Source organism: Pelophylax lessonae (genome assembly GCF_965119305.1).
Source record: "Pelophylax lessonae genome assembly, chromosome: 3".
NCBI lineage: Eukaryota > Metazoa > Chordata > Amphibia > Anura > Ranidae > Pelophylax > Pelophylax lessonae.
Window position 1 is genome coordinate 315351009 of NC_138770.1, and position 21165 is coordinate 315372173.

The 21165-nt window shown below is 44.0% G+C and overlaps 1 protein-coding gene across 1 annotated transcript in view; it reads left to right on the forward strand.

The window, feature by feature from the left end:
• The window catches only part of EIF2B5 (eukaryotic translation initiation factor 2B subunit epsilon), an 89256-nt gene that overhangs the window by 31238 nt on the left and 36853 nt on the right, over nt 1-21165 (forward strand). The window contains exons 3-6 of the mRNA XM_082251679.1: nt 15108-15293; nt 15379-15556; nt 18358-18438; nt 18569-18646. Of these exons, the coding sequence (XP_082107805.1) occupies nt 15108-15293; nt 15379-15556; nt 18358-18438; nt 18569-18646 (523 nt within the window). The remainder of the gene's footprint in view (nt 1-15107; nt 15294-15378; nt 15557-18357; nt 18439-18568; nt 18647-21165) is intronic.

Genomic DNA, 21165 nt, shown 5'->3' on the forward strand with positions numbered 1-21165 from the left:
TGTGCGCGAAGTGGGGTCTCCCGGATGTGGACCTGTTCGCGTCTCGTCTGAACAACAAGGTGGGGAGGTTCGTGGCAAGGACGCGCGATCCTCGGGCAGACGGGTTAGTGGCTCCGTGGCATCAGTATCGGCTGGTGTATGCATTCCCACCGATTTCAGTTGCTGTCCCGGTTCCTTCGCAGGTTGTCCTCAGAACCAAAACGGTGATTCTGGTGGCGCCAGACTGGCCTCACTGGTCTTGGTACGCAGACCTCGTGAATCTGGCGGTTGACGCTCCATGGCGTCTGCCTCTTCGGGAAGATCTTCTGTCTCACGGACCGATATTCCATCCTGCTTTACAGTCGCTGGCTTTGACGGCCTGGCTGTTGAGACCGAGGTCCTGAAGGATAGGGGTCTCTCTCCGGAGGTCATTCATACTTTGATCAATGCTAGAAAGGCCTCTTCGGGGAAAATATACTACCGTACTTGGAAGGCCTATTTTGCCTGGTGTGAGTCCAGGGGGTATTCCCCTCGCTCATACTCGGTTTTGAGAGTGTTGGCTTTTCTTCAAACGGGCGTGGACCAGCGTTTGGCGTTGGCCACGATTAAGGGTCAGATTTCTGCTCTGGCCGTTCTTTTTCAATGCCCTGTGGCTTCAAATTCTCTGGTTGGCACCTTTGTTCAAGGGGTGCGACACCTGGTCCCTCCTAGGAGGGAGCCTTTGCCTCCATGGGACTTGAACCTTGTTCTGTCCGTGTTACAACATGCTCCTTTTGAAAAAATCAGGGAGATCTCGTTCCCTTTGTTGTCCAAGAAGGTCGCTTTTTTGGTGGCGATCACTTCGGCTCGCAGAGTTTCGGAGCTGGCGGCTTTGTCCTGCAGGTCTCCGTATCTGGTACTCCACTTGGATAAGGTGGTCTTGCGACCTAATCCTTCTTTTCTTCCAAAAAGGATTTCGGAATTTCACCTCAATGAGGACATTGTCTTGCCTTCGCTTTGCGCGGAGCCTAAGCATCCGAAGGAGGTGGCCTTACATTCTTTGGATGTTGTTAGGGCGATCAGGGTTTACCTGAATTCGACAATATCCTTCCGCACGACGGATTCTCTCTTTGTCCTTCCTGAGGGACCTCGGAAGGGCATGGCGGCGTCGGCTTCTACCATCGCCAAATGGATCAGACAGACCATTGAGCAGGCATATGCTTTGAAGGGGAAAGTTCCTCCTATGCCTGTGAAGGCTCACTCTGATCTCTGAGTACGTCTTGGGCCTGTCATCATCGGGCTTCTGTGGCCCAGGCGTGTAAGGCGGGGACTTGGTCGTCCGTTCACACCTTCTCAAAGTTCTACAAAGTGGAAGTTCAGGCATCGGCGGATGCTTCCTTTCTTCCTAAGGTTCTTAGTGCGGCAGTACCTTAAGGTCCCTTGTTTTTGGGCCCTTGGCTGTTTGGGATGTTTTTATACCTAGGTTATTTGTTCTTCCTGGGTTGTTGCTCCTGTTGAGCAAAGTTTTTTTTCATGCTGCCCAGCTGGTTTCCTTCCTTTGGTAAGGTTACTTTCTCTGATGTGGAGACTGCGTTGCCTTAGGCGCGGCTGCGTTTCCCACCCCTCATGTTTGCACTGCTTTGGGACGTACCCATTGTGACGAATATGAAGAGGCGGCGACTGTCGGAGGACGTAAGAGAAAACTGAATTTTTGTAAAATCTTACCTGTAAAATTCCTTTCTCTGAGTCCTCCGACAGTCGCCACCCCCGCCCCTCTTTTGGGGTTTGTTTATGTACTCTACTGCTATTCTACTGAAACTGAGGTATGGAACAGGAAGCAGGAGGGTATTGACTGAGGGGACCACCCCCTGGGGTTGGGATATGTTAAAAGCTTTAATATTGACATATTCTGTTGCCTAGCTACTCCTACGGAGAAAGGTCAATTACCCCCCATTGTGACGAATATGAAGAGGCGGCGACTGTCGGAGGACTCAGAGAAAGGAATTTTACAGGTAAGATTTTACAAAAATTCCGTTTTTTTTCATGTCATCCATCTTTTTTCCACCCCTCTTTTCCCAGTTTTTTCTACTTGCCGTGCCCTGCTTGTCCACACTTCTGTGCCCCCACAGCTCCTGGTAAAGCTGCACTTCCAGCCATACCCAGCAATTTATATCAGCATGTACCAGTAGACTTGAGCTGCAGTGTAAGTTGACGAGGTTTGGTTTTTCTTGTCCATTTCAATACTATATTATTTTGGTATTCCTTGTTATACATACATATATCTTTTACAGAGCTACACCCCTACTTGTCCCTGATGAAGTGGAACATAGTCCACAGAAACGCGTCAGACTTACTCTGGTGCAATCCAGTAATATGTATTGACAGCAATATTCCACAACTGTTTGCGCAATTGTGCGACTTTATCAACGCATTTCAGCTCATATCTACAATGTTTGTTATTCAACATAACCATTTTTATTTTATTTCCTGTCATATGCGATGTTCTTGTCGTCAGAATAAACATGTTTCACATTTTAATTGGCCGTGTCACACGTCTCATTGAAAGTCTCAAACTCCCCCTTCTTTTTTACTCAAATTAGGGATGGAGGTGCTTGGTTTAATATTAGGCGCCTCACTCAAAGTCTGGACCTCCCCTTTTATCTCATTTACTTGAATGGGTCGTGATTGGCAGACAGTAGCACCCACCAAAAACAACAGGGAGCTTAATTCCTGCTGAGGCATGTGTACACCTTGTGGCTGCTGCCTCAGCGGCTAAAGGTCATAGGGATTAGGTGCAGTAAAAACCAGACACCCCCATACTTTGTGTGAATGGGTCCTAAGGGTGCTGCTATTGAATGCAACTAGGGGCTCATTCACAAGTGCAGCAGGCACTACTGCTCCTGAAAAGCGATTCAGTTGTGTTTGACAGGTGGTGAGGAGCTGATATGTTGCCTTCTCACCACCTGATTTAAACCCATGATTGCAACATGGTAGTACGACAATTAGAGGTTTTAATAAGGTGTGAGGAGGCAACCTTGTGCCCGGTAATTTTTGACGTATCCCATTTGTTCAGGTAGATCTCTCCCTCTTTAAGGTTGCCTTGTGATTTTATTTTTTTTTTTTTCATATTTTATCTGAGGTTTACAACGACTTTAACTCATCGTGCGCCAACACATTATAAAACTTTTCTCTATCGTTCATTGATGGACGCAGTCTCTGATCTTCATCTCAGTAGGGTTATGCTGCACCCTACAGGAGTAGGACACTAGGCAGAAAAAAAATCTGGCTATGCCTATGGGCAGTCCCAGAGGGTACACCCTCTCTCTTCCTGCTATAGGATGTCAGTTTTAATCTGCCTAGTCAGGAGTAAGGACCTAGTTCCTTGCTGGGAGACCTACAAGCAACTATGCTGGATCTGGGCGACGGGCTGGATGTATAGATCCAGTGATCACCCCAGCCAGCCAACGACCTTAGCTCCGCACTGGGTTGGCCACGACATAGTTCCACTGGACAGGAACTGGCCCCTCGAGTTAAACGACTCGCCAGGTCGCATACGACTGGGTTTAAGCTCTAGTCGCAGTGTCCCTTTTTTTTTTTTTTTAAAAGGTATGCAGTGTCCCTTTGTGGCTGGCAGCTCCCCCACTTCGGCAGAGAGGGGTTGTGTCAGGAGATGGCGCCCGCCTGTTTTGGTATGGTGAGTAAATGTTCCCCCTGGACTTTGACTTGGCCATTCTAACACCTGGATATGTTTATTTGTGAACCATTCCATTGTAGATTTTGCTTTATGTTTTGGATCATTGTCTTGTTGGAAGACAAATCTCCGTCCCAGTCTCAGGTCTTTTGCAGACTCCATCAGATTTCCTTACAGAATGGTCCTGTATTTGGCTCCATCCATCTTCCCATCAATTTTAACCATCTTCCCTGTCCCTGCTGAAGAAAAGCAGGCCCAAACCATGATGCTGCCACCACCATGTTTGACAGTGGGGATGGTGTGTTCAGGGTGATGAGCTGTGTTGCTTTTACGCCAAACATAACGTTTTGCATTGTTGCCAAAAAGTTTGATTTTGGTTTCATCTGACCAGAGCACCTTCTTCCACATGTTTGGTGTGTCTCCCAGGTGGCTTGTGGCAAACTTTAAACAACACTTTTTATGGATATCTTTAAGAAATGGCTTTCTTCTTGCCACTCTTCCATAAAGGCCAGATTTGTGCAGTATACGACTGATTGTTGTCCTATGGACAGAGTCTCCCACCTCAGCTGGAGATCTCTGCAGTTCATCCAGAGTGATCATGGGCCTCTTGGCTGCATCTCTGATCAGTCTTCTCCTTGTATGAGCTGAAAGTTTAGAGGGACGGCCAGGTCTTCGTAGATTTGCAGTGGTCTGATACTCCCATTTTAATATTATTGCTTGCACAGTGCTCCTTGGGATGTTTAAAGCTTGGGAAATCTTTTTGTATCCAAATCCGGCTTTAAATCCAAATCTGGCTCTAAACTTCTCCACAACAGTATCTCGGACCTGCCTGGTGTATTCCTTGTTCTTCATGATGCTCTCTGCACTTTAAACGGACCTCTGAGACTATCACAGTGCAGGTGCATTTATACGGAGACTTGATTACACACAGGTGGATTCTATTTATCATCATTAGTCATTTAGGTCAACATTGAATCATTCAGAGATCCTCACTGAACTTCTGGAGAGAGTTTGCTGCACTGAAAGTAAAGGGGCTGAATAATTTTGCACGCCCAATTTTTCAATTTTTTATTTGTTAACAAAGTTTGAAATATCCAATAAATTTCGTTCCACTTCATGATTGTGTACCACTTGTTGATTTTTCACAAAAAAATTACAGTTTTATATCTTTGTTTGAAGCCTGAAATGTGGCAAAAGGTTGCAAAGTTCAAGGGGGGGCGAATACTTTTGCAAGGCACTGTACCTCTCTCCCGCAGGCTAACAAGGGGAAGGACCCTCGTCGCAGACGGGGTCCCTCCTTTTCAGCTCACAAGAAGTTTTTTTGTCCCTCTGGGTCAGTCTATAAGGCAAAGCCCTTTAAGACTCCCTCAGGTGGGACTAAGCGGCCCCGGTCTGGCAAACACAAATCTAGTTTCTTCAGACCTGAGGACAAGGCCACTTGGGCCTGAAGGTGCGCCCTCACCCGTATCTGGGGTGGGGGACGTCTTTGCCGGTTTCTGGACCTGTGGCTTTCCCGGATATAAGACAAATGGGTTCAAGCGGTCATACGGTCCGGTTACAAGATCGAGTTTTGGTCCGTTCCGCCGGTGAGGTATTTCCCTTTCAATGTGCGACTGTCCCTGGATCGCTTACAGGCTCTCTTTGGGGCACTTCAGGACCTGGTACAACAGGGAGTAATAGTTCCAGTTCCGTGTGTGAAATGTTTTTGTGGGTTTTATTCAAACCGGTTTACAGTCCTCAGGAAGGAGGGCAAGGTGCGTCCAATCATGGACCTGAAGGCACTGAATTGCTTTGTGCGAGTTCAAAAATTCAAGATGGAATCAGTTCGCATTGTGGTGGCTTCCCTACAGCAGGGGGATTTCCTGGCCTCAATAGACCTTAAAGATGCCTACCTTCACATCCCAATATGTGCAGGTTCACCAATGGTTTCTCCGTTTTGCCTTGGGAGAGGATCACTATCAGTTTGTGGCGTTACCCTTTGGTCTCGCCTCTGCTCCTCGGGTCTCCACAAAGGTGTTGACTCCGGTCCTGGCACTGTTGCGACAGCGGGGGACATCGGTCCAGGGTTACCTAGACGATCTGCTTCTCCATGCGGAGTCTTTCTCGGTACTGGTGACATATTTGGAGATCACCATGAGAACTCTGGAGGAGTTCGGTGGATTCTGAACCTTCAGAAGTCATCCCTGGTCCTTTTAATGAGACTGGACTATCTGGGCCTGACTCTGGACTCGTCCTCCGCCAGGGTATTTCTTCCTCCGGAAAAACTCTAAAAACTCCGGACCGCGGTTCAGCTGTTGCTGTCCAGCAAATATTCGTCCTTTTGGACTTGTATGAGAGTTCTGGGACTGACGGTGTCGTCCTTCAAGGCGGTCCCCTTCGCTCGATTCCAAACGAGGATCCTCCAGATGAAAATCCTTCTCAAATAAATGAAGAATCCAACTTCCCTGGACAATCAGATCCAGCTGAGCCAGGTGACCAGGGGGTCCCTGATTTGGTGGCTTCGGTCCCCGATGCTCAAGCAAGGGAAATCCTTCCTCACTGTATATTGCATTTTGATCACCACGGATGCCAGTCTGTCTGGGACGGGAGGGGTTCTCGGCAGGTTTTCTGCTCAAGGAGTCTGGTTCCTGGAAGAGTCCAGGATACCGATCAATGTCCTGGAGCTGAGAGCGATCAGGCTTTGCCTAGTCCACTGGACCGAGCACTTGAAGGGTTGTCCAGTGCGCATTCAATCAGACAATGCCATGGCCCTGGCTTATGTCAATCACCAAGGGGGCACCAAAAGTGTCCTTGCGGCCTTGGAAGTGGGAGGCATTCTTCGATGGACGGAGCGCTTTGTTCCAGCTCTCTCCTCTGTTCACATTCCAGGAGTGGAAAACTGGCAGGCGGATTACCTCAGCCGACAGGCCTTGGATGGAGGGGAATGGTCTCTCCAACCAGAGGTGTTCCAGCAGTTGTGCCTTTGTTGGGGCACTCCAGATGTAGATATGTTGTCATCCCGGATCAACAGGAAAGTGCAGAGGTTTGTGGCCCGCTCCCGGGACCCTCTGGCAGACACCGCAGATGCACTGGTGGCCCCGTGGGGTCAGTATCAGCTGATGTATGCCTTTCCTCCTCTCAAGTTGCTGCCAAGACTTCTTTGCGGGGTCGAGGCGGAAAGGATTCCAGTCATTCTTGTGGCTCCTGACTGGCCTTGCTGAGCTTGGTACACCGACCTGCTCAGGCTAGTCGCGGACGCGTCTTGTAGACTTCCTCCTAGGGAGGATCTACTGTTTCAGGGGCCAATCTTCCATCCTGCTTTATGGTCGCTGGTTTTGACGGCTTGGCTGTTGAAAGCCAGGTGCTGAAGGACAGGGGGTTGTCTGCTTCAGTGATTCCCCACGCTGCTTAAAGCGAGGAAAGCGACTTCTAGGAAGATCTATCATCGTACATGGAAAGCATATATTGCGTGGTGTAAGTCTCTTGGGGCTCCCTCTTGCTCGGATCTTGACCTTCCTTCAACGAGGAGTTGATCAAAGGTTGGCCTTGAGTGCTATCAAGGGTCAGGTCTCGGCCTTGGCAATTTTATTCCAAAGGCCATTAGCCACCCATTCTTGGGTGCGTAACTTTATCCAGGGAGTGCGACACTTGGTACCTCTGTTGCCACCTTGGGACCTTTTCATTTGGTGCTGTTGATTCTCCAGAAATCTCCTTTTGAAAGTATTCAGGAGATTCCCCTGCTTACCGTATCCCAGAAGGTGACCTTTCTGGTGGCTATTACTTCTGCGCACAGGGTGTCGGAACTGGCGGCATTGTCCTGTCATTCTCCCTATCTGGTGGTTCACAGGGATAAAGTGATACTTCGCCTGGATCCGTCCTTCCTTCCGAAGGTGGTTTCCAGTTTTCACTTGAATGAGGACATTGTTTTACCCTTTTTGTGTCCTAAGCCAAAACATCCTAAGGAATTTTTACTGCATACTCTGGATGTGGTTCGGGCAATCAGGGTGTACTTGGCGACTACTGAGTCTTTTCGGAAGTCAGATTCGCTCTTTGTTCTCAGGGATGGCCATAAGAAAGGGTTGCCTGGGTCTGCTGTGACTATTTCCAGATGGATCAGACAGCTGGTGGTGCAGGCTTATTCGATTAAGGGTCAGGTTCCTCCTTTCCCTGTTGAGGTGCATTCTACTCGTGCGCTTAGTGCTTCCTGGGCTTTTTGCCATCAGGCATCTGTGCTTCAGGTTTGCAAGGTGGCTACCTGGTCGTCAGTTCACACCTTCACAAAATTTTATGAGGTGGATGTGCTGGCATCTGCAGATGCCTCTTTTGGCCGCAAAGTTTTGCATGCTGCTGTTTAAGGGGGTTCTTAGTCTCCCATGAGGGTGTTTAATGTTTTTTTCAGGTGGGTCTCATCTTGTTGTTCTGCTGAGTCCTATGTTGCCTGGTTGGCTATGTTTAGCTTTGGGGACTTGTTCTTTTCTGCTGTTCCCACCCTTCATTTTTATGGCACTGCTTTGGGATGTCCCTATTGATATGAAGATGAAAGACTGCGTCCATCAACAGACGATAGAGAAGATTGGATTTTTGTCTTACCGTAAAATCCTTTTCTCTGAAGTTCATTGACCGATGCAGTACCCGCCCCTCTATTTTGAGTTGGGTTGGTATTATTTTCTCTGACACTGCTTTAATACAAAACTGACATCCTATAGCAGGAAGAGAGAGGGTATACCCCCTGGGACTGCCCATAGGCATAGCCAGACCCTTTTTTTGTCCTACTCCTGTAGGGGGCAGCATAACCCTACTGATATGAAGATCAGAGATGGTGTCCGTCAATCCACTCCAGAGAAAAGGATTTTACGGTAAGACGAAAATCTAATTTTTTCTGACAGTTCAGAAATGTGTTGAAGTTCTGTTTGTGGTGAGCATTACCCACTTGCAAGGCATGCAGCATAGATGGTACAAATAGAAATGTCTGTTCACACAAACCATTTTTTTTTTTTTTTTGGCAAGACAGGTTATTACCTTAGTTGCCTGAATCCATCTGTTACATAAAGATATGACAGGGTTAAATATTGTGTATTTTAAATATGGCTAGAGCTAAATTTTTAACCACCTCCTGAGACTTTCTTTACAGCATGAAGAGATCAGTTTATTGCTAATAAGACTGGGGCAGAGTTTTTAAATCTCCCAATATCAAGATATTACCTAATTTTTAGCATTACTTATTCATTATTTGTTCTTACAATGGAGAGGAAGATCAGAACACTTTTCAGGGCCGTCCATGCATAAATCCACAAATGATATGACAGCCAAAGGTAGCCCTCAGGTCTGCCTAATGTTGCTCATAGCAGTTTTTCAGCTTGCGGATTGCTTTGAAATAACATTTTTTTTTTTTCCTGATTATTTGCTTTATTGAACATGTCAGGCTTCATGTACACTACAGTTCCTAAACTTGAGACTATGGCTTTTTGGGAGCTTTGGCAAAAAAAAAAAGAAAACTTATCTCTATAAAAGCCTATGTGTTCATGTACATCGTGTAGGATCGTTTAGGAGCTGCTTCGGGTTAGGGGAGGTTCAACTTCCCTCTCCTGAATGTGGAAAAATTGTTTTAAGGATAGGAACGTTTCGACTGCCAATGCGATTTTTTGCTGTGTTTTGCGTTTCCCCGCGGTCAATATAGGCTATGTGTACATGAGACCTTATAAGCCAAAAGTTGTGTTTTTTTTTTTTTTTTTGGAAAGTTGTTTATTTAGATGATTTTTGCATAAACACAAGAATAATTTATAAAGGCACAATAGATAAAAGTCAAAATGTGTAGACACAACCAGTATACACACATATATATATATATATATATATATATATATATATATATATATATATATATATATATAGAAACCTAGAATGTGTCGGCAGATAAGAACCATTTGGCCCATCTAGTCTGCCCAATATATCTGAATCCTATGAATAGTCCCTGGCCCTATCTTATATGAAGGATAGCCTTATGCCTATCCCATGCATGCTTAAACCCCTTCACTGTATTTGCAGCTACCACTTCTGCAGGAAGGTTATTCCATGCATCCACTACTCTCTCAGTAAAGTAATACTTCCTCATATTACTTTTAAACCTTTGCCCCTCTAATTTAAAACTGTGTCCTCTTGTGGTAGTTTTTCTTCTTTTAAATATGCTCTCCTCCTTTACCGAGTTGATTCCCTTTATGTATTTAAAAGTTTCTATCATATCCCCTCTGTCTCTTCTTTCTTCCAAGCTATACATGTTAAGGTCCTTTAACCTTTCCTGGTAAGTTTTTTCCTGCAATCCATGTACTAGTTTAGTAGCTCTTCTCTGAACTCTCTCTAGAGTATCTATATCCTTCTGGAGATATGGCCTCCAGTACTGCGCACAATACTCCAAGTGAGGTCTCACCAGTGTTCTGTACAGCGGCATAAGCACTTCTCTCTTTCTACTGCTTATACCTCTCCCTATACATCCAAGCATTCTGCTGGCATTCCGTGCTGCTCTATTACATTGTCTTCCCACCTTTAAGACTTCTGAAATAATTACTCCTAAATCCCTTTCCTCAGATACTGAGGTCAGGACTGTGTCAAATATTCTATATTCTGCCCTTGGGTTTTTACGTCCCAGGTGCATTATCTTGCACTTATCCACATTAAATTTCAGTTGCCAGAGTTCTGACCATTCTTCTAGTTTTCCTAAATCCTTTTCCATTTGGCGTTTCCCTCCAGGAACATCAACCCTGTTACATATCTTTGTGTCATCAGCAAAAAGACAAACCTTACCATCGAGGCCTTTTGCAATATCACTTATGAAGATATTAAACAAAATTGGTCCCAGTACAGATCCCTGAGGTACCCCACTGGTAACATGACCTTGTTCTGAATGTTCTCCATTGACTACAACCCTCTGTTGTCTGTCACTCAGCCACTGCCTAATCCACTCAACAATATGGGAGTCCATGCTCAATGACTGCAGTTTATTGATAAGTCTTCTATGTGGGACAGTGTCAAAAGCCTTACTAAAATCTAGATATGCAATGTCTACTGCACCTCCACCGTCTATTATTTTAGTCACCCAGTCAAAAAAATCTATAAGATTTGTTTGACATGATCTCCCTGAAGTAAACCCATGTTGTTTTTCATCTTGCAATCCATGGGATTTAAGATGTTCCACAATCCTATCCTTTAATAGGGTTTCCATTAATTTGCCTACTATTGATGTCAGACTCACTGGTCTATAGTTGCTCGATTCCTCCCTACTACCTTTCTTGTGAATGGGCACGACATTTGCCAATTTCCAATCTTCCAGGACGACTCCTGTTACTAATGATTGGTTAAATAAATCTGTTAATGGTTTTGCCAGCTCACCACTAAGCTCTTTTAATAATTTTGGGTGTATCTCATCAGGACCCTGTGACTTATTTGTCTTCACTTTAGACAGCAATCTTAGAACGTCTTCCTCTGTAAAGACACATGCATCAAACGATTCATTAGTCATCCTTTCAAGTGGAGGTCCTTCTCCTTCTTTTTCTTCTGTAAAAACTGAACAGAAGTATTCATTAAGGCAGTCGGCTAGCCCTTTATTCTCTTCTACATACCTTCCGTCCTTTGTTTTTAATTTAGTTATTCCTTGTTTTAATTTCCTATTTTCATTTATATATCTGAAGAATGTCTTATCCCCCTTTTTCATAGACTGAGCTAGTTTTTCTTCTGCCTGCACTTTAGAAGTTCTTATAACTTGCTTGGCCTCTTTCTGCCTAATCTTGTAGATTTCCTTATCTTCATTGCTCTGTGTTTTTTTATAATTACAAAATGCTAGCTTTTTATTTTTAATGATTTGGGCCACTTCTGCTGAGTACCACAGTGGTCTCTTCCTTTTTTTGCTTTTACTGACAAGTCTAATGCAATTTTCTGTTGCCTTCAATAATGCACCTTTTAAGTAGTCCCATTTCTCCTGGACTCCATGTAATCCGTACCAGTCTGATAAGGACTCATTTATGACTAATTTCATTTTTGAAAAGTCTGTTTTTCTAAAATCTAAAACTTTTGTTTTTGTGTGGTGTGACTCTTTCACAGTTCTTATATTAAACCACACTGACTGGTGATCACTGGATCCCAAGGTTTCGCCTACAATGACATCATATACCGAATCCCCATTTGTGAATACCAGATCCAAAATGGCCTCCCTCCGGGTTGGCTCCTCAACCACTTGTTGCAGAGACAACTCCAGTAGGGAATTTAGAATATCTGTACTCCTGGTAGAACTTGCTATTTTGGTTTTCCAGTTTATATCTGGAAGATTGAAATCTCCCATAATGATAACTTCTCCTTTCATTGTCATTTTAGCTATTTCTTCAACTAGTAGATCATCTAGTTCTTTGACTTGACCAGGTGGTCTATATATCACACCTACACGAGTTACTGCATGATTAGCAAACTGCAACATAACCCAAACTGACTCTATGTTGGCCTCACCAACTTGTATTAGGTTACATTTAATGCTATCTTTCACATACAGGGCCACTCCTCCTCCTTTCTTGCCTTCTCTGTCTCTTCTGTATAAAGAGTACCCTGGTATGGTTATGTCCCAGTCATTTCTTTCATTAAACCATGTCTCCGTAACAGCCACTAAATCTACATTCTCAGATGCCATAATTGACCCAAGTTCATTGATTTTTTTACCTAAACTGCGAGCATTTGTAGACAGGACTCTGAGATTATAATTTCTTAACCTCTGTGCTTCTGACCTGTTCTGGCATTGTTTCGGGGGGCAATTGGACTCTTGTAATTCCACTCTTTTGCCCCCCCTTCCTAGTTTAAATACTCTTTCGCAAATTCTTGGAGTTGTTCACTAAGTACATTTGTTCCTTTGAGAGAAAGATGCAAACCATCTTTTTTGTACAGTTCCTTTCTATTCCAAGTAGAGCTATCATGAGAAACAAAGCCAAATCCTTGCTCTTGACACCATTTACTAAGCCATATGTTGAACTCCTTTATGCGCCTCTGCCTATCATTCTGAACATTATGCACAGGCAGAACTTCAGAAAATGAAATGGTGGATGCAAAATCCTGTACGTCATTTCCAAGTGTGATAAAAGATTTTTTCACCTCTGACACTTCATTGCAAGCCAGGTCATTTGTCCCTAGATGGACAAGAACATCCACGTCCCCTTCTTGCTTTGCTTGCTTAACAATATTAATAATACGTCTTCTATCTCGTCTAGCAGTAGCACCAGGGAGACATCTCACAAAACCATTTTCTTTAAGCTCCACACTTCTTATGATTGAATCACCCAGCAACAGCTGCTTCCTTTGAGACTTAACTTTATCTTTTTTGTCCTTGGCTGCAGTCTTGCATACATTAGACATAGGAGTCAATGGTTTCTCACCCTCTGTGCTTGAGTCCATATCCATGTTGTCCTTACATTCTGAGAGTGCTGCAAATGAATTTTGGAGAACCACTGACTGTGGGACATATCTTCTATCCACCACTCTAAGTCTTCCTGAACCTACAGTAACCCATCTGCCATTTCTGGGGGTCCTCTGTGGCAGTGGCATTGCAGCAGTCCCAGCTGAAGTTTGTTTAACAGATAATTTAAATATCTCTGATTTCAAAAATGCAATTTCCTGCTGCAGTAAGGAGAATTGTCTACAGATCTGACAGCATCCGAATCTCCAAAGAGTGGAACATGAAATTAATGCAAAACAATTCCTGCACTGAACCAAGTCTGCCATTTTAAAGAGGAGAGAAAAAAAAAAAAAATAGAAAATTTGTAAATTTAAGTCAAACAAATCTTACCTTTTTTTTTTTCTTTTTTCCACCTTCCAGCCTACCTCCTGACTATCTCCTGCAATATCTCATTCACTGTACTTAAAATGTTGTACTTGCAATGGAGTACTTGCAGCTAATGAATTAGACCTGCTAATGAGTATTTCTCTATATATACACACTCCTTCACAGCTCCTCCCCCAGCAACAATTGTAACATCTTAATGGGCTAGTCTCAATATGGCACGTTTAAACAAAACTTTAAGGAGTTGTAAAGTCAGGAAGGTTTTTTTTTATCTTAATGCATTCTTTGCATTAAGATAAAAAGCCTTCTGTGTGTAGCAGCCCTCCCTAATACTTTCCTGTGCCCCATCTCTTTCCAGTAATGTCTACAAGTCCCTCGGCCATCCAGGACTCACCCTCCTGATTGCCTGAGACACAGCCGCTGTGCCATTGGCTCTCACAGCCGTCAATCAAAGTCAGCCAACCAGGAGAGCGAGGACGGGGCGGAACAGCAGCTCCATATCTGAATGGACACACGGAGCTGCAGCTTCGCTCGTGTGCACCCATAGCAAGCTGCTTACTGTGTGGGCTCTCAATAGGAGGGAGGGGCTAGGAGAAGCAACGAGGGACCCGAGAAGAGGAGGATCCAGGCTGCCCTGTGCAAAACCAACTGCATAGAGGAGGTACAGTAAGTATAACATGTTTTTTATAATTTAAATTAAAAAACAAACAAGACTTTACAATCATTTTAAATATCAAAGGGAGAAGGTGGGAGTATTTAATGGCAAGTTATAGAAATTAAAGGTGCCCATAAACCCCAAATACAACGAGACATACCCATTCATACTCAACCCACACACACCTCCCACATCAGCGCTAAGTGTGCCAGAATAACCAATATAGAAGTAAAGGTAAGACAATGTCCACTACCCACAAAGAACCATGGATTATATTGAAGCAGACCTTGATCACGCCAGAAGTTGATTGCTCAGGAGATGGGCAATTATATTATGTTCCTATGAAAGCATTGGCGTCATTAAAAAAAAAAAAAAAGGTTTTCTGTTAAGTATTTATTTTGGTTACTTCCTTCTAAAAGCTTTTGCGAAAAATGCAACATAATAAAGATCTGCAAAGAACAATGAATTCATCCAAAATGTCAACAATTTAATTATGAAATGCATTCTTGCCGGTTGAAGTGCACATTAGCATTAGGTAGGAGAAAGACAAACATACAGTTTTATGTATACAAGACAAAAGCAAAAGCTCTTTTGTAATTTAATGGTAAGTCAATAACATTACATACGCCAACTATCTGTCATTTTGGTTTCTAGTTTTGAGAAGCTTAGGTGTGGGGTACCCCACAACTAGGCTTCTAAAAGCTAAAAACCAAAATGACATAGACGGCATCTGTAATCTTATTGACTTACTATTCTATTACAGAAGAGCTTTTGCTTTTGTCTTATATTGTCTATGTTAACTGGTATGTTTATCTTTCGTCTACCTAATGTTAATGTGCACTTCAGCTGTCATGGTTGCCTTCCATAATTATGCTGTTGACATTATGGATGAATTAATTGTTCTTTGTTGACAGTTAACATATTGCCTTTTCATTAAAGTTTTTTTAGATAAATAAGATTAAAGTAAATGTAAGTATATGTATCTGTTATATAACAATATATGTATGCCTGGACAGGAATTCCAAATGGTGCCGACCTACCCACTCAAATGTGGTGCATGTTGTGACCTCTGACCTTTATCGCTCACTTGGGGATGTCCTCAGAGATGTGGATGCTAAATCTTTAGTTCGATCAGACTTTATCTTGGTCACTGGGGATGTGGTTTCTAATATAAACATTGAAGCGGCTTTGGAGGAGCACAGGTAAGATATTCAAAATTTCTCGTGGCTAATTTTAATTAGGTGTTCTTTGTTGTTCTGCTTAACTAATGAACTTTCTTTCTTTTAGGACGCGTCGGAAATTGGAGAAAAATGTTTCAGTAATGACCATGATCCTGAAAGAATCCTCACCAGGTCACCGCACAAGGTGTCGGGAGGATGATGTTATCATTGCTATGGATAGCAAGACAAAACGTGTTCTACTTTACCAAAAGAGCCAGGATTTGAAGCGATACCACTTTCCAACAGTAAATTATCTTTCTTCCAAGCCCAGTGCAAGGAACTAGAAAGAAAAATTGATTTAGAGGTGTACATTAGTGTTGCATGGATTTCGGTGCTGATGCTAAGCATTTGCAAGAATACTTGTGCAAATGTTCCGATACCGTTACCTTCAAGTCCGGGTTCACATATGTGCATTGCCGGTTTCAGTGTGACCTGAACCAGACTAAAAATCATACCTGACTTTTTATAATCACACTGCGTACGGCTCGCACATATGTGAACCGGCTCCATAGGAAAGCCAGTTTGGTTCACATGTCATGCGAATCAGATGCAGTTCAAATTGCAATATATAATATTAGGGTTGCAACGATACTGGTAGCATTTGCAAGAATATCGATACTCGTGCAAATGCGCCGATACTAGAAACCGATCCCTTCAGGTTGGGTTCTTTCATCTGTCAGCGGGAATCCCCCGCTGACAGCTGGAATGTATACAAAAGAATGCCAGCAATTATCGGTTGGTAAGGAGCCAGGCCTCTGCGTCCTTAACAACCAATTACGTTTCAGCTGTCTCCCTCCTGCTCTTCTCTCTCCGCTTTCTATTGGCTGTAATTGCTTTTTCCCCCTCCCTTCACCACTCCCCGTAAACTGTCCCCAACCACGCGTAGGCTTAGGAGCTTTTTCCCCGAATGATGATCACCCCGCCCCTAGTGGAGGGATGACTCAACCACCCATTGTCAAATTTTTTTTTTACATGGCAATTACCTTAGCTCTGCCCCTTGTCGTACACATCCTGCCCCCTCGGTGTGCGTGGTTACATCGGAGTGAAGTGAGAAGAGTGCAGAGTGAGGCGCGCTGGGAAGATGGGGAGGTGAGTGACTGAGGGGGAGAAGTGGTGTGTGTGTACCCTCACCTCTGTATCCTGTTTGAGCTGAATGTGTTGTGGGGTGACAGGAGCTGCTTCTTCTTTCTTCTCCTCCCCATCTATATAGATACAAAGGAAAATTCCCCTGAATATGGGATTTTTTAGGCACACAAGTAAGTTGATTCAAAGATCTATGCAATAAATTATATAGTTTATTAAAGTGACAAACATAAGAGTATAAACAATAAAAACATTACAGGCAATATACATTCATCAAGATCTAACCATAACCATGCAGTGACAGGAACCAATGTCCAATATATTTCGGAAAATCAATTTCCTTCTTCAGGGACGGTTCAAGCTGGAAATTGTTATGGTTAATCCTGCGATATATGTAAAGCCTGTAGGGTAGCTAAAAACAAGCTGGTTCACCGCAAATGTGGATCCACCGTCATAGGTATCTATATATCCCATAGGTCAAAGGAGACCAGTAAGTTAGAATGTAACGTGGGATGATTTTAGTGGAAGCCCCCTGTCTCCAAAACTCTGTGGTCACCTGAAGTCCCAAAAGACAGGCCGCAGCACCAATGGACCGACAATATGGGCCAACTGTATGATGGGGGACGCGTGAGCTCCACAAGTGGGGATCAGCCAGCGCAGTCAAAAGAAGTATGGCCATCCCACGTTACATTCTAACTTACTGGTCTCCTTTGACCTATGGGATATATAGATACCTATGACGGTGGATCCACATTTGCGGTGAACCAGCTTGTTTTTAGCTACCCTACAGGCTTTACATATATCGCAGGATTAACCATAACAATTTCCAGCTTGAACCGTCCCTGAAGAAGGAAATTGATTTTCCGAAATATATTGGACATTGGTTCCTGTCACTGTATGGTTATGGTTAGATCTTGATGAATGTATATTGCCTGTAATGTTTTTATTGTTTATACTCTTATGTTTGTCACTTTAATAAACTATATAATTTATTGCATAGATCTTTGAATCAACTTACTTGTGTGCCTAAAAAATCCCATATTCAGGGGAATTTTCCTTTGTATCTATACCCAGGGATGTGGCACTTTTTTCTGGATCACCTGCCACGAGCAAACCCTTCCCCCATCTATATAGCATCTTCTTTCTATATATACCACCCCTCCCCCATCTATATAGCATCACCTTGGTATAGATCTCTCCATAAAGAGGACCTGTCATGGCCCATGCTATTACACTGGATGTTGTTCATCCCTTGTAATAGCAATAACATTTGATCCAAAAAAAAAATGAAAGGTACAGTGATTAAAATAAAAAAAAATGATGTATCAGTAATTGGTTTTGGCGAGTACTTGAGGAAAAGTATCGGTACTCTTCCTCTGTGTTAAACTGGTATGGGTGCAACCCTATATAATAACCATTTTATAATAAAATAAACAAAAGAACATAAAATATATTTAGTATTAGATTATTAGCTAATTTAATAATGTGTCACATGACACTAAAAATAGGTATCCGTAATTGGTAACGGCGAGTACTTGAGAAAAAGTATTGGTACTCGTACTTGGTCTTAGCCTTAGGATACTGCTAAGGTTTACTTTTGAATTTCTTTGATATGTCTAGGTGGCTAAGCTATTTTACTATGATCTCTATCAGTATCATGGGTTTACAATTCTCAATTCATATTTGTAGACAAACAGAAAATTATTATTATTATTATACAGGATTTATGTAGCGTCAACAGTTTGCGCAGCGCTTTACAACATAAGGGCAATGCTACTAAAATAAGAAAAAAATAAATAGGAAATTACTACTACAATGTCAGTATATGCATGTATGCAGCCTTGTATGGCTACAGATGAGAGATTGGTAGGTTACAAGAAATTGTTGTAAAAGAAGAGTGTGATTGGATAAATGGCTGACTAAGCTTTGAGAATTGATTTTGTTGTTGCCTTTGTATTTTTAGAGTATCTTCCAGAGCAAAACTGATGAAATAGAGCTGCGCCATGATTTGTTGGACTGTCACATAAGTATTTGTTCACCTCAGGTATGGGTTTTTTTTTGTTTTTTTTTTTTTTCCCACAGAATAATCATCTACAGTGGTATTGTTGTAGCATATTTAAATGCAACTTTTTTTTTTTTTCTTATATATATCTTCCTCTCCTTCAATTTTGCAGGTAGCCGAGCTGTTTACAGACAACTTTGACTACCAAACAAGGGATGACTTTGTTCGTGGCATCCTTATTAACGAAGAGGTAAGGTGTCTGAAGTCTAAAAAGCTGGGTAGCCTTGTAGTCATGGTTGCTTTACAAGATACATAAAGTTATTAGTACATTTTTGTGTGTGCTTCAAAAGATACGTAATCTTTACTACATTTTGTGGCATCAACAAACAACGGTTTCTGTCTGTAAATTTTTTTTTTTTTCTTTCATTGACGGACACAGCTCCTGATTCTTCTTAACCATTGGTTTATTTTGCCCCCTACAGGAGTAGGACACTAGGCAGGAAAAAGCTTGAGTACGCCTATGGGCAGTCCCAGGGGGTATACACCCACTCTCAGCTATAGCCATTCATTTTTTTTCTGCCTAGACAGGAGTAGGGACCTAGTTCCTTTCTGGTATCTCTGGTCCTGGCATTTTTTTTAAACTAGATCTTTTTTTTCCTCCTTTTTTTTTTTTTTGTTCCTGTGAGAACTACAATTAGACGACAAACTGGATAATCTAGATCCTTAGGGTCCCCCCAGTCTGGCCAGGGAGCGGGTGCAGACTGCAGCCCGCGCTAGGTCGGCCATGACATAGCCCCACTGGACGGGGGTTGGCCTGCAAGTTAAACCTCTCACAAGGACACATACGAACTGGCCTTAGTCACAGCGTTTCCTCCTGGCCGACAGCACCCACATTATGATGGAGTGGTGTCCTGTCCGGAGCGGTGCCCACCCTGTTCCTGGTGTGCTAAGTAGCTGTCCCCCCACTACCCCTGCAGGGTTTTGGGGTGGACGTGGGCCCCTCCCTGTGATGGTCTGACCCCCGGGTTCCCCTCCCTTCCCCCCAGCCCCTCTAAATTTTCAGTCACTTTGGGTCTTTTGGGCCCCTTCCCCCTCGGCCTTATGGTCAGCTTGGCACCTCCCTTGGACTGGGTGGCGCTGTGTGGCCGCTTAATTTTTATTGACTGTCTTTCTGCCTTGTTTTAGCGAGGGTATCCTGCCTGCGTGTCCTCGTCATGGCGGGTGGCCCCCTTTTAAGGGGGCAATGTCCTATTATGTCCTCTATGGAGGGCGACCCCCCCCCCGCCTTGTTTTTTTGCGGGGTCCAATAGGTGGTCCATTTGTGGACCCTTGGCCGGCGTCCCCTTGCGGGATCGCAGTCTGCGGCCTCCCCTGATTGTTATGTTTTTAAGGTGAGCTCAGTATATAGCGACCTTACTGGGTCTGCGTCTACGCACCCCGAGTGCTCAGATAGTGAGGATGATTGCTCTGCTCCTCTAGCCATGCTTAAATAGGCGCTGGTGGATGCACTGTTTGTTTCAGTGCATTAAACTTCAAAAACAGAGGTTGCAGCACTCATAGTCCCTCCAAAGCGGTGAGGTTGTTCCTCTTTCTGCTTACCTTGACTACTTGTCACAAGACAGTGGGGTTGTCCAAAATGCTAGGCATTTTTTTTGCTTACAGTATCCTTTATAAGTATATAGTGTGTTAATGGTGGCCGGTCCCACCTATAGTGGACTCGCCAGTTTCCAGGTCAAATTTGGTTACCTTCATCCCGGTTGAGGAGTCCCCGACCTTTACAGGTCCAGCTAATAAGAGGGCAGATGCTCTGGCCTGCCAAATGTGCACTGTGGCTGGTTCGGCAATTAGGCCGATAATTACTATTCCCCTGGTGTCTCAAACTCTGACCGAGTGGGCTAAGCTTTTACGCTTGGACATGGTGGGAGAACAGCTTCCCCCTGTCTTTGCAGAGCTGGTGGACTGGTTGGTCCAGGGGCTACAGTTTATTTGTGATGCCTCTTTGGATGCAGTTCTTTTGATTTCTAGGTTGTCTGTATCAGCAGTGGTCCTTTGGAGTATTGTCTGGCTGAAATGGTGATCTGTGGACCAGACTGCTAAGAAGGCCTAATCTGAGCTCCCTCTTGTAGGGGATCGCCTGTTTGGAGCTTCCTTGGATGACATCGTTAAGGGTCTCACGGGGGGGATAGCACTCTACTTCCAGCAGGCTACCAAGGGTAAGGAGCTCCGTTGTAGACTTGGGCCATTCTCCTAAGCGGCCTCTTCATCTCTCAGGGTCTCAAGACAAGGAATCAAAAGTCAGGGCCTCCACCAGAGGTTCCAAGAGGACCTGGTCTGGCAAGCCACGAGCGGGCTTTTCCAGACCTACGGACAAGTCTGCCTCTGCATGAAGGGGTGCCCTCACCCGTATCTGGAGTGAGGGGACATCTTCGCTGGCTTCCGGATCCATGGACCCCCCTGGTACAGGTCTAGTGGGTCCACAAAGTTATTCGGTCAGGCACGAGATCGAGTTTGGTCTTGTTCTTCGGAAAGGTTTTTTCTCAAGTTGTCTTCCAGGACAGCCCATGAGACCTAGGGCTCTTCATACCAGGGCAGGCAACACAATACCCCACCAAATAAAAGCAGTCCTCTAGTCCTCCCCCTTCAGTATTAGTGTTTCCTCCGAGCAGGTGTTTCCTCCGGACAGGGGGTAACATGTTTCCTGGAACCTGGTTCTTTGGGTCTCATGGTCTCTCCTTTGGAGATTTAGGAAATAATCCTATATACCTTCTG